General features: G+C 40.8%; 1 protein-coding gene across 2 annotated transcripts in view; it reads right to left on the reverse strand.

Annotated features, from left to right (window-relative positions):
- Positions 1 to 16,414, reverse strand: part of ARL2 (ADP ribosylation factor like GTPase 2) — a 722,587-nt gene that overhangs the window by 217,073 nt on the left and 489,100 nt on the right. For both annotated transcript variants that reach the window (XM_044075687.1, XM_044075688.1), the window contains one exon: positions 14,065 to 14,145. In XM_044075687.1, the coding sequence (XP_043931622.1) occupies positions 14,065 to 14,145 (81 nt within the window). The remainder of the gene's footprint in view (positions 1 to 14,064; positions 14,146 to 16,414) is intronic.

Here is a 16,414-nt window from a genome sequence, read left to right on the forward strand (position 1 = left end):
TCCAGATTTTCTGGTTCTGTCATGTTTCACAAATATAATTACTGCTTTGTAATCCCACATTTATCAATTTCCAAGTTACATGTTATTCTCCAAACATTCATGACATGAAGTAGGGTGTATGCTTTTGAGTCCCCTACAAATTTAACAAGTCCAAGCAAGTCCAATATTTCCAGATTCTCTTGTTTTATTCTTGTTCATCTCCATCTCCCAAAATCTCTCCAAGGTCCAGGCTGTTTTCTCATAGACATGTTTGGAGCATACATATGATGGGTTCTTTCAATTAATAGTTCCTGTTGTGGAATACCAGTCCAGTTACTTATTTGTGCTTTCTTAATATTAGTACAGTCTGCTCCTTCCAGCTTCATGGGTACAACAGAAAATCTCAGGTGTTCCTTACGTGCTCTATCCTCTAATTTTATTATTTTTTTTGAAAAAACTCTTCTTGTGCAGTCTCATACTTAGCCAGCCTTTTCTTCATTTCAACCTCTGAGTTTTGCAGTTTTGTGACCTTAACTGAATATCTGTTTTAAAACTTTTTCTATTTTTTCCAGCCTTTTATTGTTTGAGTTGATAACTCCATCAGTGTTTCATTTATTTTCTGTGTGCAGTTTCCTTATACTTTCCTCTAGGTTACTGGAAGTCATGTCTGGAGCTTGCACTGCTTTTTGCTGAACAGGTGTAGTACTCCTCTAACTCAATGTTTTTTCGTTGCCTTTTGTAGGTGCAGTACTCTTTTCAATCAGTGTTTTTTGTTGCCCTTTGTAGCCGATTTTCCTTAATGTCCTCTGTATTTCTTTCTTCCTGACAACCAGGCAGTGCACTTACTAGCCAGTTACTGAAATTTATCCAGAAATTCAGGTCCACTGGCCTTCTCTGCTAAGTTTCTGTTTTAACACTGGGACAGCTAGAATTAAGCTGTTACTCAATGTGCAGACATCTTGGAAGTCTCAGACATTTTGCTCTCTTGATCACAAGTAGACAGACTATCCTTGACGTGTTGCTTGAATAATGTTGAGCCATCAATGGGGGTATTAATGAATGCCTCCTTGAAGTTTTCCAAGAAATCCATCAGCCGCAACCAGACCTGTCTCCTCATAGCTAGGCCAGATCCTGATGCCCTGGCTGACCCCCATCCTTCAGTTTTTGTTATATATGCATGGTGAGAGAAATTTTTTTGTTTTTAATTTCTCCAAATCTTTTGGGTTTCTAATACCATGATGGGAATGGACCCCATTTCTAAGTCAAACTACGATTAAAGTTCATGAAATTAGTATTGTTTCAATCTTTGATGTCAGCCAAAAGTGCTCTTCGCAGCACCTGCAATGTGCCCAGTAATGACTCCTTCTGCAATTCGTACAGGGTTACATGGATTGGTAACATATCTAAATATGACTGTAGATTCTTTTTTATAAGACCCATTGCTCCTACTACTATTGGAACTGTCTGGGTATCTTTCTTCCACACTGCTCTCATTTCTGCCTGCAGATCCTGGTATTTTATTACTTTGTCTCTCTCTGTATGCAAGACACTGTAGTCACTGGGGGTGGCAACTTCAATGATCAATGCTACTTTTGTCTTTTTTTCTTGGACCACTATATCCGCTTTTCTAGCATCTATCTTTTTAGCTGTTGGCAATGGGTGATCCAATGTGATATAAACTTCATAATTTTCTATGATGGTTTATGGCTCGTTTTTCAGCCACTTCAATACCATAATGTTTGCAAAATCCCCAGTGCAACAGTCTCGCCACATTATTATGTCTTTCAGTATACAGTCCTTCTGCCATTAGTGTGTCATGAACAGCAACAAGGTGTGTGACTATTTCCAATTTGGTTTTACAAAACCTACATTTAACCATTTCTCCCACATGTTCAATGGACTTTGTAAACCAGCGTGTACGTAAGCCCACTATCTTGGGCTGCCAATATTACCTTTCATTTCTTGGTTTGAATTCACCTCTCCTTAACCATTCCTGCATTTGTTCCTGATCAACACAAGGTTCTTCCAGAAGTTTTCTATACTTGCAACTATAGTTATATATTTTTTCCACATTTCTTGCCTTCTTATTTGGTCCTTTACCTTATATTCTTTCTTTTGTTTTTTGGCACATTCAGTTGCTGCCTGGTTTTTATCTACTTTTGGTTTGATTTCCATTCCTGCTTGATGTCGAGGCAAGTTATTGGTCTATAATTTTTAGGGTAGCTTGCAGGTTCACTCTTAAGTAAGAGAGTTGTTTTCCCTGTTGTTAGCCAGTGTGGTATCTATTTGGGGTGTGCCTATAAATAGTTCCTACTCATGGTTAAATCCTCGTGCAAAGATGTTAATACTTTTAACCAAAAGTTAGGTACTGCATCTGGGCCTGCAGTTTTCCAGTAAGAGGCTTTTCTTAACTTTGTTTCAATCTCTCTAGCTGTTACTTCATCCTATTTCATATCCTGTACCTTTAATCTTCTTAGTCCTCCTTTTACTTCTTCTATCCATTTAGCATCTTTGTTATGTTCCACAGGATCTTCATAGATACTTCTCCAAAATGCATCTACTTCCTCTTTTTTTAGTGGTCTTTCAATTCCTTTTACCTTATTCCCAATTCTCTATAAAACTTTTTAGGTCATCAATAAATTGCTTATTTTGTACTTTACCCTTACATTTACCTGTGTATCTTCCAAGTTTTTCCACCTGTGCTGAAATTTATAGCTTGTTATTTGCAATAGTGCATGACAGATCCTGGTCTGTTCTGATACTGTGCATTGCTTTAATCACATCTACCTTTCTTAGTATTTTTGTTGATCTATTCCCTCTTCTATAATTTTCTAACAGTGACACTTCTTGTCCTAATTGCTTTACAGTTTTCTCTATTTGATACGTCCATGATGGTATTCGATTTCTACCCTTCCTTTTCCTCACTACCCTGTGATCTTGTGGTAGAACTTCATCAGTTATTAATTTAACAGCACAGTAATATATCCTGTTTATTTCTGTTATATCACATGGATCTCTATGAACAGTCCTAATTACTGCATTCATTTGAATTATCAGACTTCTTACTTTTAGGGTTTTACTGACCTTCTGCAGTCTAAGTACTTCCGTGGTGATGCAGCGGTAGTGTTGTTGTCTCACAGCAAGAGGTTCTCCCGTTCGATTCTCGACTGGAGTGCGGAAGTTCCTTCTGTGTGGAGTCTGCATGTCCTCCCTGCGGTTGGGTGGGTGTTCGAAAGACAAGCGTAAATGGGTGTGCCTTTGCTGAAGGTTGAACGTTGAGCTGGCACCTCGCGTTCGTGAAAATCTACTGCCAATCATTAGCGGACTGGAGTTCCGCTGTGGCGATCCCTAACTGGGAAAAGCCGAAGGACAAACAACAACAATTGACCTTTTGCAGTCTATTTCTCTCATTAATCTTAATATATCTATCCATGTCCATTAAAATCAAGCAACTCTTCTCTTAGCTCATTTTCTTCCAAACTGAGGGCACATCCCTCGTTTTCCGTTTCCTGCGGGCATTCTATAGAAAGTTTTATAGCATCTTCCTGTGGCACCTTCTCTTTAATATCATCCTGTGTCACCTGTTGCTCTGTCATATGGGACATCACTGGCCTATCACTCCTCAACACTGACTGCATCAGAATTTACAGTTTCCTGTCCCTTTCCTTGCTGTCTAGCTTCAAGTGAACATTTATACTGGTTTCCTGTGGAAGGCTCCAAAATATCTTGATATAGCACCTGACCAACTGCTTCCCATTCCACTGGTTTCCCCTTAATTTGGATATCCATTGCTTTATCCTGTTGTGGTACTTTCTGTACTGGATTTTCTACACTGAATCCTTCTCTTTACATGTGCTCCATTACCTCAATTTCTATTTCTTTGACTTCTCCATTACTAATCTTTTTTTCTACTTTTCCTCTTAGTCTTCTTATTTTTTGTACTATAAAGTTTTCCATCTCTGGATTCCTTTGCCTGTATTTCTCTTCAAATATCTTTGGTGCTGCCTTTTTTGTACTGGTTGATTTTGCTTTATCCTTGCATAATTACACTATATTAAATCTCTTTTCCTTTCCAAGTCCATATTTCTTCTTCAGCTGTCTCCTGATCTTCTTGCTTTTCCTTATTCTGTGGACTCGCTCCATCATGCTGTGGTGTAGTCTGTGTTAGACCTTCTACATTAAGTCCTTCACTTCTCAGGCACTCCATAACTTCAACTTCTGCTTTACTAATCTTCTTTTCTACATTCCATCTTTGTGATAAATTTTTAATGTGAAATTTTCCATCTCTGGATGCCTTTGCCTGTATTTCTCTTCAAATATCTTTGGGGCTACCTTCTCTATATTAATTAACTTGGCTTTCTCCTTTGCACAAATATTGCACCATATCACATCTCTCTTTCTTTTTTATATTTTTCAAATATGTCTAGGATTTGTTGTTTATATTTTCTCACTTCCTCAGATGCTTCTTTTTCCAAAGAGATCAGTTTCTTGATCTATATACTGCTTTTCAAAAATCTGTTGTATTAATGAACACATATTTTTATTTGAAGCTTCTGACAGTTTTTCCTGTGGAAGTGTATTTTTTTCCTCTAATTTCTCTCTTAATCGTTTTGCATATCTTGTGTCTAGAAATTCTGGGCTTTTTACATAATAGTAACAATACATAATTTATGTCTTATCCTCAATAGTCTAGTCTACCGTCTTTATAGCTCTTCTTTGGCCAATCATTTTTTGTGATTTTTGGACTGCTACTTCCTTCTACAACGGGGGGCCATCCTCCTCCCTGGGTCTGGACTGGCCTGGCCCCATTGTAGGGATGGTTCTCTATTTTGAGGATTCCACGCTGTCATTTTTTCCAGTCCTGGCACCAGTGCGCCTACCAGGATTGGGCACTTTTTTTATCCCTGGTCTTGTGCACCCAAGCTCTCTTTTTTTGTTTTTGACTTACTTCTGTCCATGCTATATAAATAGTCTATACATCAGTGTTGCCTTGGTGAGATTTTGTGAAAAACAGGGTCCACCTCGCAAAGGTACTCACCAAGACTTGAGATTGAATTCAATTTCAGCACTACTACTATCCTTTGCTTGCTGACTTTTCATCTCTCCATTAGGACCCCAGTGTATACAACTTGATGGCTGCACAGATGTACTGTTCTCGAACGTATCCTTCACCCAAGGGCTTTTAAGTATGCAGTGTATTTGCCTTGCAGGGAAATTCTTACCCCGCAAGAACACTTCTTGATGAATTTCTTTTTGGATTTCTCCACAATAAAAACAAACTACCACCATTATTTTAGATGAATAACAGAAACAAACGGACACACAATTAGAAACGCTGACAATGAGAGGTGGGAGGAGAGAGGAACAGTTGACGAGCTGTTTCCAGTGGTGCAAGGTTCGATTCCCACAACCTCCATTGCCTGTGTGACTCTGAGCAAGTCACTTAACCAGACACCTCTCCTAGGCAGAATCTGAAAAAGGTCCATATAGAAATCAGTGCTCTACCGTGGAAAACAAATATAAAATAAAACCTGCCATAAGCCTGACTAGAAATACACAAACCCAAAGAAGAAAACACCTAACAATTTACAATACAAAAAGAAAGAAAAAGTAAAAAGATCTGGTCTTCATCTATTGAAAAGTACAGGAAAAGTACTTTGAAACCTTTGTATTTGGGGAACAAAAAAAAGGAGCCAGGTACAATTAATAGTAACAAGCTTCACGTTTGGCTGAAGAGATCTGGAGGTAAGACCAAAGGTGCAGAGGATCATGGAAAAAGAGGATGGACTTTGATAGCCTGGGATGACTAAGCTGACTTAGAGCCACAGATGTAAATCCTAAAAGTGAAGAAGCTGCAACTCTCCATATCAAGCTCTACGCATTTCTTGGTATTGGTCCTCATATATTAAGGATATCAATAGTAAATCAGACTCGTCCCTTATAATGGATAAATGTTTACCATATTTCAGATTTATATATCAACAATTTATGCTACTGCACAATGCCTGATTCCTCACCAATAAGCAGCTATGCATAACACATCTTTACCAGATTGTTCTGTGTAAGGGAAAATTATGTTGCTGGCATTCTGCATATCTTCTGGTTTTACAATTCTAGTCAATGTGAATGAAGTTTTTTTAACTAGACAATTTGGTAGATCAGTCTACTATTAAAAGCAAACAAGACTACAGTGGTTTAACTGTTAAGTTTTCCAATCCAATATAATTTATTAGAAAGAAATTATGTAACGTAGTACATGAGACTGGATCAAATTCTTCATTACCAAACATTAGATGAGCAGAGAAGAAATCAGCTTCAGACTTATGTGTTCATTCACCAGGAATACTGCAGCATAGTGGATATTTTACAGAAATTCTTAAGAAGCTTTGAGAAATTCCCCTAATAGCTTGAAGAACTATACTATTCACCGCTATGAGAATTAACCCTATGTTAAAACTCAATATGTTTATGAGTACATACTTTATTGACACTGCTGTCTATTCTGCTCATTGCTGGTGTACCACCCTGTCTTACTTGCACAGTGTAATAAGCATGTGCGTGCAGCTGTAACCTTACTATGCTCCATTTCCCAGGGGTACTAATGAATCAAAATTATTGTAATATTAATTACTGTGCAGTATGATCATTTGCACAACGTGTGTGTGTGTGTGTGTGTGTGTGTGTGTGTGTGTGTGTGTATATGCATGCATGTGTGTAATACAACACTATTTCCCTTTACTGTAATACTACTGTGCTATTTTGAAGAAAAAAGTTATGTACTTACCATAATGTTCCATCTGTGTTGTCCATCTTCATTTATCCTTGACATATGGAACTGGGTTCGGTTCCAAATATTAGAACTAGCTCGGATATTACTACAGCCAGCGAGAACCAAAAACTCTCAAACTTAAATCCTACCCAGAATGCTCCTGTCCAATTTACCTTAGATCGAGTTTGCAGATAGAAAGTATAATCCTAATAACACTGTTATAGAGACCATATCTGGTGTCATGTGTGGAAAATGTATAACCAAGACCATAATTCATTCCACCAAGTGGCCTGAATGGAAGGGGGATGGAGGGTAGGGAGTCAAGGATAAATGAAGATGGACAACACAGATGAAACGTTATGGTAAATACATACCTTTTTTTATCTGATGTTGTCAATCTTCATTTATCCTTGACATGTGCGACAGTCTCCAGCTACCTTGGAAGGACTCATGGAAGGATATTCTTGAGAGCCAAATGACGTTCTTCCCCTAGAGACCAAATCCAATTTGTAATGAGTAATGAAGGTACTATGGGGTAGCCCATGTTGCTGCTGCTGCACAAATATCCATGGAAGCCTTAGACTGGAACACTGTTGGAAGTAGCCATGGCTCTGGCAGAGTGTGCCTTAACAGGCCCAGGTAATTAATTTCCTGTTGTTGTATATGAAGGAAATAAACTCACCTTATCTAGATGGCTAAAAGATTGTAAGTGGCTTACCCATTTTAGTACTTGAAAAAAAACAGCTGGTCAAATTTCCTTATGTCTTTTGTTCTATGAAGATAAAAGCGTATTATTTGCCTTTGTTTGAGAAATTTTGAAAAAAATGTTGGTAAACTGATTGCTTGATTGATATTTTCTGACACCACTTTTGGTGAAAGGGAAGGGTTTGTTCTCAGTGAAACCTTGCCTTTGTGAAACATCGAATAAATTGATTTGCAAGATAAAGTTTGAATTTCTGAAATCCATCTGGCAGACGTTATCGGTAACAGAAATATAGTTTTCCAAGACAAGAATTTCAAGTCACAGCTGGCAGGAGGCTCAAAGGGGGAATGTACTATTGTCTAATACCAAGTTTAAATCCCAGGGTGTATATGGATCCTTATACGGAGGGTTTAACATCAATGTCCTTTTAAGAATGCTTTGCAAAGTCTATGAGAAATTAATGAACATTTTTAAACCCATTATGAACATTTGAAATAGCTACTAGGTGGCAGTAGAGGAAGAGGCCCCTGCTTGAAAGAGCAAAGCTAAAAATTCTAGAACTTTATTGATAGGAACAGAGAAGGGGTCAGTGTTATTATCACAAGCCCAGCAGGAAAGCCTCTTCCATTTACTACTGTAGAGTTTTCTGGTGGAAGGCGTAGGGGAAACCAAAATAATCCTATGAACTGGAGAAGAAAGTTTATTATGCCTGGCAATCAATGGAAACCCCCTACGCCATGAGCTTGAAGTTTTGAAGGTTTGGGTGAACTAATCCCTCTGGATGGGATAGGAGATCTGGAGCTGGGTCCAGAGTCCACGGTCTTGAATCAGATAATGACAAAGAAAGGAGAACCAAACCTGTCGATGCCAGAAGGCAGACCATGAGGATTAACTTTTCTTCAACCAGACTGCTTTCTTTAGAAATTGAGGAATTAATGGAAATGGGGAAAGGCATGCAGGAGTCTGGAGGGCCAATCATGCAGGAAAGCATCTCCTAAAGACTCCTCTGGAAGGGGGACCAGGGCAAGGTAGCTGCTGCACTGGTTGTTCAGGGACGATGCAAAAAGGTCGCAGCTAACCCCAGCAATGAAAAATCTTTTATGCCACTCTGGGATTGAGACACCACTCATGAGGCAGAAGAATGCATCTGTTTAGTTTGTCTGCTATCACACTGGAACTCCTCGGAATTGTGTGTTATTATCAGAAAGCAGTTGGAAGAGATCACCCACTACCAGACTCAGAGCTTCTCGAGAAAGGGGGGTACTACTTGGTTCCTCCCTGTTTGCAGATGTACCAGACTACTGACATATTGTCTGTTTGAATTGCAATCGTTCCCAGGGGGAGAGCAGTTTCAAAGGTCTGCAATACTAAAAGCACTGCTCTCAACTCCAAGACACTGATATGCAAGCTGGCCTTCATGGGGGACCAAGTGCCTTTGACCATCTTACCCAAATAATACCCCACCACCCCATCTGGGAGGCATCTGTGGTCACTAGGGTTTGGAGCTGACACAGGATAAACGGGCAGCCCAAGAGAATTTTGTCAGACTAAATCCACCAAGCTAGCTCTTTCTTGCAATGGTTGGTAATCAAAATCTGATCTGGCATTGGTTGATACAGAATGGACCACTGAGATGATAGAAGTCATTATAGAACTCTCATGTGAAATCTTGCCAGGGGGATCTAATGTGATGGCTGCCATCGAACCTAGAACTTGTAGAACTAGTTATGTGGCTACCCCCCCCCCCCTGCTCCTGACAATCATTCCCACTTGAGCTTTGATCTTTTGCAATCTCAAATAAAGTAGGGATGCTATGCAGGTATTGGTACTTAGTACAGCCCCTATGAACTCTAAAGCTTGTGTTGGAGTCAGTTGTGATTTTTCATAATTTACTGTAATCCTCAGGCTGGTGCAGGTCTGGAGAATGTAATCTCTTGCTTGTTCTAGTAGATGCCTGGTGGGAGCAGTTATGAGCCAGTCATCTATGTATGGAAACACCCAGAATCCATACAGTCTCAAGTGAGCTGCTACTACTGCCATGGATTTGATGAACACCCTGGGGGCTGTGGTGAGACCAAGGGGAGAGCTCTGAATTGATGATGACTGGCCCCCAGCTGGAAATGGAGAAATCTCCTGGAGTATTTGTCCATTTTTATGTGGTAATACAGATCCTGGACATTTATTGAGCATATCCAATTGTCTTTCCCTTGAAGCAGGAAAACAAACTGAACTGTGACCATCCAGAATTTTGCCTGTCGAGCTGACTTGCTCAAAAAACTTAGATCCAACACTGGTCTCCAGTCCCCTGTTTTCTTTGGCACTAAAAAGAATTCTGAGTAAATCCCTGACTATATTTGGTCTGGCGGGACCTCTTGGATGACTCTCTTCTAGCAGTTTTAGAATTTCTAATGCTGCTGGTTCCCTCTGACTGGGTGGAATGCTAGGGATCTTGCTGGAGTTGTGGAGGGGATGATGAAGGGTTTGGTGTATCCTCTGGTTATGATTCTGTGCACCCAAGTATCCGAAGTTATATGAAGCCAGGTGTGTTGGTGCAATGATAAACGCCCCCCAACTGCTTCCAGAGGAAAGCAATCGGGCCTCCTTTAAGGACAGCTGGTAGGGTTTTTACCAGGAAAGATATCCCTGGAACCCCGATTTTGCAGGCCACCTCTGCTGCGTGGATGGTGTCTTCCATTAAAGCTCCATCCTCTGCCCCTTGGGGAGCCAGTGCCACGTGTCCTGGAAAGGCCCTTGGGATTTTCTGAACCACATTTTTCCGCTCCTCTGGTTCCTAGAATAGGACTATTGAGGAGTACAAAAATGTACACCCACTGCAGAAAGGGTCTTTCCATCCTTTTCAAACCTGGATAAACTTTCTCAAACTTTAGGGCCTAAAAGGAATGATCCAGAGGGTGCACTGATGAATGAAGACTTGAATGGCTCCAGAAATTCGCACAAGCACATCCAGGCATGCCTCCATATGGCTACACTCGATCCCATTCCTCTAGTCATCCCTTCAGCTGCATGTGCTATGAGCCTCATGGACAAATTTGAAATGGACTCTTGAATGGCCAACTGAGAAGCAACCTTATCTTGAACTTCTTCAGATAAGTTTCCTGCGAGGGTATCTGACAGCTCTTTAATAAGATCTCTTTGAAGTCTGGTGTAATGTGCCATAAAGTTCAAAGACCATAAAGCAAAGGTCGATGAAGCACAAATCCACTTGCCAAACATATTCATCGTCCGAGACTCTCTATTAGGAGGATGGATAATGGAACTTTCCTCTGCCGGTTCCTTTTTTGTGGCCGCTGCTACCACCATGGCATCTACCACTAATCCCATTGCCCAAAACTGATGGTCCTTGGGTGCATTTAGAATTTTGTCTGGCCTCTTGGGGATGGGTTCTATGGTAACAGGAGCCTTTCACGCCTGCTGCGAGATCAACTTAATGAGCTTATCAGTGGGCAGAGTTATCGAAGAGGTAGATGATAGAGTGCCAAAAGCCTGCAGGTACACTGACTCCTCTGAAGACGGCTTTTGGGATGTCCAGCCACCCATCTGTTTAAGGATCGCAAGGATGTCTCCAAAAGAGACGTCTTCCAGGTGTGGCAGTTGGGAACCCTTCCCTTCATCAAAATCAGTGTCCTCTGTGATGGATTCCTCCAGGGAATCTAGGAGTTTCCTTTTACACTTCCTCTTCTGAGGAACCTCCTCAGTGGGATGATCTGGGGAGGTATCAGAAGACAAAACCTCAACAGATGACTCCTGCAGTTTCTGCTCTTGCTGTCCAGGTGTTGGGATTGGTTGAGGCTCTGGACAAGGAGAAGGGTCAGGGAAATGCTCCAACAGGGGAGGAACTGAATGAATCCCCACAGTGAACAGAGCCCTCTCCATGGCATGGAAAGCTGGTCAACCCAAGAGGGAAGGGAGCCCAGAACCAATAAAGACTGTCTCAGAACCGTGGTCCCTCCCTCTCCAAAGAAACCACCCCCAAAGCCAGATTAGAGCTAACGAGTGCGGAAGCCCCGTGGTGCAGAGACATCTCTGAAAACACTGGAGTTGAACCCCGCCCCCCTGAACAGACAGTGTAGCCATGACCCAGACAGTTCTCCTGATCCAAAAGGGACAAAGAACTCAGTGTAGAAATTGGAACTGGAGATGGAGAGCTCGTCGGAACCAAAACAGTCGGCACCGGGAAACTTGGGAGTCAGGATCTCCAAGGCCTCAGAGGAGGAAGACTAGGTGGGGTTGCAGAAGGAAGGGTTCCAGCTCTAGAAGGGAATGGAACTGAGGACATACCTGAGAGTCTCCTTGCTGCAAGGAGCTGTTCCATCAACCTCAGCACATCCATTTCTGTCAGACTTGGTGAAACAAATTGACTGGGTAGAGGGTGATTTCGGTCTTTCCAAAAAGAGGCTAGGTAACTGGCAAAAGGGTTTACAGATGGGGAGTAATCTGGTCCTAGGATGGTCAAAGAAAGAAAATTCAGTGTTTTCAACTGGCAGCAAAGACAAAGGTGCCAAAATGGGAGACAGCACCAAGGCCGTCGGTTTCATGGTCTGGTCTTGGGTCTGTGCCAATAACTTTAGCATTGATGGAGGAGACGCATTTGGTGCTGATGTCGGCACCAAAGTATCCTTTGAAATAAGTGTCGGTTCCACCCTGTCAGAGGAACCAAAGTTTTAAGTCTTTTGGTCGTTAATGCCAAGGGAGAAGCTGGCACCAATCGACTCCTCTTTTTAGGTTTGTCAAGTTTTGATGATGAAGACGACGAGGAAGGGAAAGAAACATGTTTTACTTTTACTAAAATGACCAGATAAGGCCTCCTCAAAGGAAGATTTTACCATCTCCTTTAGCAACAATTTACATATATTACATAGGTACACTGAGTATTATCTTGAGATCTGGTCAGATCGCAGCTGAAAAAGGTCCATACAACCAAGCCTACCTTACATGGTTAATAAACAATAAAATAAATATGTTAAAGTAAGCACAAAAGTAAAACAGAGTAAGCACAAAATTAAAGTCTGCTCAAGAAAGAGACAGGAATTATAACATTTTAACTGCTTTAGACATTTTACCAAAATATTCAAGACAAGAAGGCAAAGCAGATACTTTGTGCTCAGCAAATGTAAACAGTGGTCAGTCCTTACCCTGTGTACACCTTTCCAAGGAAAAGCAAAATAACATGAAACATGATGTCGCTACTTGTAAGGATAAACTTTCTGTATAAAACAAACATTTGAACTAGCTTCAAAAACACTGCATCGTTTTTGTTTCTTCTTGTACTTTGCCACCATTCCCTTTATAACTACTCAACATAATCATTCCTGTATAGATCTCTTTCCAGTACTTCAGAGTCCCTCACTCAATATACACACACAAACATCTTCTCATACTGCCCTGAAAAGGTGACAGTCTCTTCCCTTTTCACCACAACCTCCCAATGTAGAATTATACAAGGTAACAAGTAACTTTCAGTACTTTACTAGTTTGTTTTGCATCTAGCATGGCCAAGGCATACTTCATGCTTTGAAGGAAACAATATTCAGTTCCTACAAAAATACTGAAAAGCAGAAACATGGATCCCGAGTAACTCATCGCTGTACTGATTGCTTGGTCAGATCACTTAAAGCAGCTACTTTCAGCTACTGCTCTTGGATCAAGCTATTCATAAACAGTACATATTTATGCATTCAACTCACTGTTTAGTACACCACCCACTTATCACCATGATTCACAGACTTATATGACTGCAATAATGGGAAACTGACAAAGAAATGCTGGATCTCTGAATGTGCACCAGTACACAAAATAAACCACTGCAAGCTATGCTACAGACGGAATCAATGTGTAGAAAGATAATGCCTCACATCACAGTGTAGCCAAGATAGCAAAATAGCTCTCCTCTACCCTGCTACACCACACCATCATGCCACACAGCAGTTCATAAACTTTTTCATCCATTATGCATGACAGCTGAGCTAAAATCATTACCATATTATGGTAAACAGGGTCTCTCTAGGTGTGATAACTCCCAATGGTGGGGGCTAAAAAGCTTCACTGTGTGTGCCAGTAGGATTTTTTTCTAACATGCAAAGGATACACTTTTTTCAGCACCAATTTTGTTACTCGGCTCTCTATTCTGAGCAAATCATCATCAGGAAAGGGGACTGATGCTGTCATATGCACTGCATCAACTGTAGGTATACAGTTCTGGTCCAGCCCTTACACAGTTGGAGTACTGTCTGTGAATCATGTACAATCCTGTTTTACTTGCATGTGTACACTGTGGACACAGTACTCATGTACATGGAATATTTCAGCATTTCATGGGTTAAGATCTCATACAGGGTATTACTCTATTGTGTAGTTGTCTTTAAGCATCTCAGTGGGCTTTGGTATGGCATTCTAGCATGCACTACATCTACTTCACGGACAAGGCACAATGGCTGCAAATCCCTCCCTAGGATTTTAATAACATCAAAGCAACCATTTCTGTTGCAATTTGTGAAACAATGGTTCCAACTACTACTGTAGCAAATAACACTTAAAAATGACTCTCTCTCTACAATTTTCTGTTCTTAAAATCTGCATGTAAAAACATTCTCACCTCTCTAATGGCATCAGAAGAAAGTGCTCCAGGGAGGTCCTGCTTGTTTGCAAATACCAGCAATGTGGCTCCTGCAAGCCGCTACAAAAAAAAAAAAAAATCTTGAACAGCAGAACATAACTTTAAAGATAGTATATTTTTAATCTAGTTTGTTAGAAAACACCTTAAATGAATATTCATTTTGTGATACTTTTTCTCTCAACAATAAAGAAATCTAAATGAAATTATGACTGGAAATACATTTTTCATTTTTATCAATAGATTTTTCATTAAAGCAGAATTGTTTTATTGACCTTGCAACATGACTACAGCATATAGACCAGATCCATGCACGTTCCTATGTGCATTACAGGTGCATAGGTTTATACCAGGGTTTTTACAAGCCATGTTGTGCAAACCCAACCCAGTTTTGTCCCCTTGTTCCTTGAACACCTATATGGTGGGGTATATTAGTAATGAGGTAGCTGAGAGTTATGTTCGGGGGAGCGGGGGGTGTTGGTTGGGAATTACTTTACTTACTGTTGACATCTATCTATTAGAGACACGAAGGCCAAACTAGGGATGAATTTGCAATTCTCCATCCAGTGATCAAGGTTTTGCTTGAAAAGAGCCAGGGAATAACTGCAACATGTAGATGGGGAGCTTATTCCACAGCGCACAGATCTTTGAGACACATATCGGTCTATCCAGCATGTTCTACTTATGTTGCAGGCAAAGTTCGAGTCTTTGGATCCTGGTGCTATTTGTTTTGCGGATATGCAAGAGATCCATCACAGCATGCCTTTATAAGACAAGCATAGTTTGCTTCTCAGTAACCTGTAGGAAACTTTCAGAGATAGGCCTTAAGATGATCTGTACAGGATAGAATATTCATATCCCGAATTCTTCTGGTGAGGAACCTTTGAGGGCATTCCAACTGTTAAAAGTGCCTGGTTCGGTATGTGCCAAAGTGGGCACTGTACTCAATGACGGGTCTGAAAAGGGGTGGGTAGAGTGATACTAGAACTTCCTTGGACCTGGATGCCATACCCTTGCTTATGAGTTGGGTGACACAGAATATTTTTTGTACTATCTTGGCTATGTGTTAGTCAAAAGTCAGATTACTGTCTACATATGTTACAAGATCCCCAATTATTGGTTCAACTCTTAGGGGTGTTTTATCGATGGAGTAATTAGCTTGGGTGTATGATTTTTCTAAAGAGTACTATAGTGCAGTTCTTCATGTTGAGCTTTAATCCGTTACTTTGGCACCAGTCATTTGTATGTGTTAGAACCTCTTGTAGGATGTTGGTGTCATGGAGGAATCTATGATAGTTCCTAATTTACAGTCACCTCTGAACTTGGTGAGCTAGAGGCCTTTGACATTAACATTGTCTTGTGACATGCAGATGCCAAAAAAAGTGAGACCAACATGGGGCCCTGGGGTACGTCACTGATGATTGGTCTCCTGATGAAGTTGACTTCACCGATCCTGACTTCTTGGGTCTTATCTGTGAGCCAAGCCAGTAATCCAGAGTTATGCAGGTATTTATGCTTAGTTCTGAGAGTTTGTCAACAAAACCCGAGTGGTTATTGAATCAAACATCTTGGCCAGGTCAGGGTATACAGTATGCACCATTTTTCCCCTTACCCATAGCCTTGATGACCCTCTTGCAGTAGTCTACCAGGCTGAGTAGGCAAGAGCTTCCCTTAAAGCCAAACTGGGATAGGTCCAGTGTCTGTAGATTGTCAATGTCCTCCTCGATCATTTCCATGATAATTTGTCCCATGGTTCAGCATGTTAGACTGATCAGTCTAATGGGTCTGTAGTTCCTGAAAATGGTTGACAGTCCACCTTATGAAGAGCTAAGACTTTTACAGATCTCCACTCACCTGGCACACAACCTGATTTGAGGCTGTAGTTGGAGTGCCTCAAATGGTCCAGCTAGGTCATGTTTTAGTCTACTTAGGAGGTAACCAGTGATACTTTTGGGACTACTGCAGTAGTGTTTTTGGCCTCAATGAGCCCCATTAAGAACTTTTCCCTGTTGATAGCTGGGGAGGAATATGCTAGAAGGCATTTCACAGGGTGGAGTGGGGAGGTGAACTAAACTTATCAGTAGATTCATTGTGTTGTCACCCTGATCAATGAAGTTTGTGCCATTTACCACTAGCTCTGCACATTGATGAGTGTTACCTTTAAGGTTCCTGACGTAGCTGACGAAGGCCTCGTGACTGTCCTTAGCCTGGGAGGTTTTCCTGACCTTGTAATTGGCTTTGTTGGACATTATTCCATCTCTTAGTTTCTTGTTTAGTTGAATCAGAGCACTCATTTCTATGAAAGTTGCTCTTTCTGATTTTTGTCATGACT

The sequence above is a fragment of the Protopterus annectens genome, chromosome 6.part1, assembly GCF_019279795.1.
Source record: "Protopterus annectens isolate FY-2018-M chromosome 6.part1, PAN1.0, whole genome shotgun sequence".
In the NCBI taxonomy this organism is placed as follows: domain Eukaryota; kingdom Metazoa; phylum Chordata; order Ceratodontiformes; family Protopteridae; genus Protopterus; species Protopterus annectens.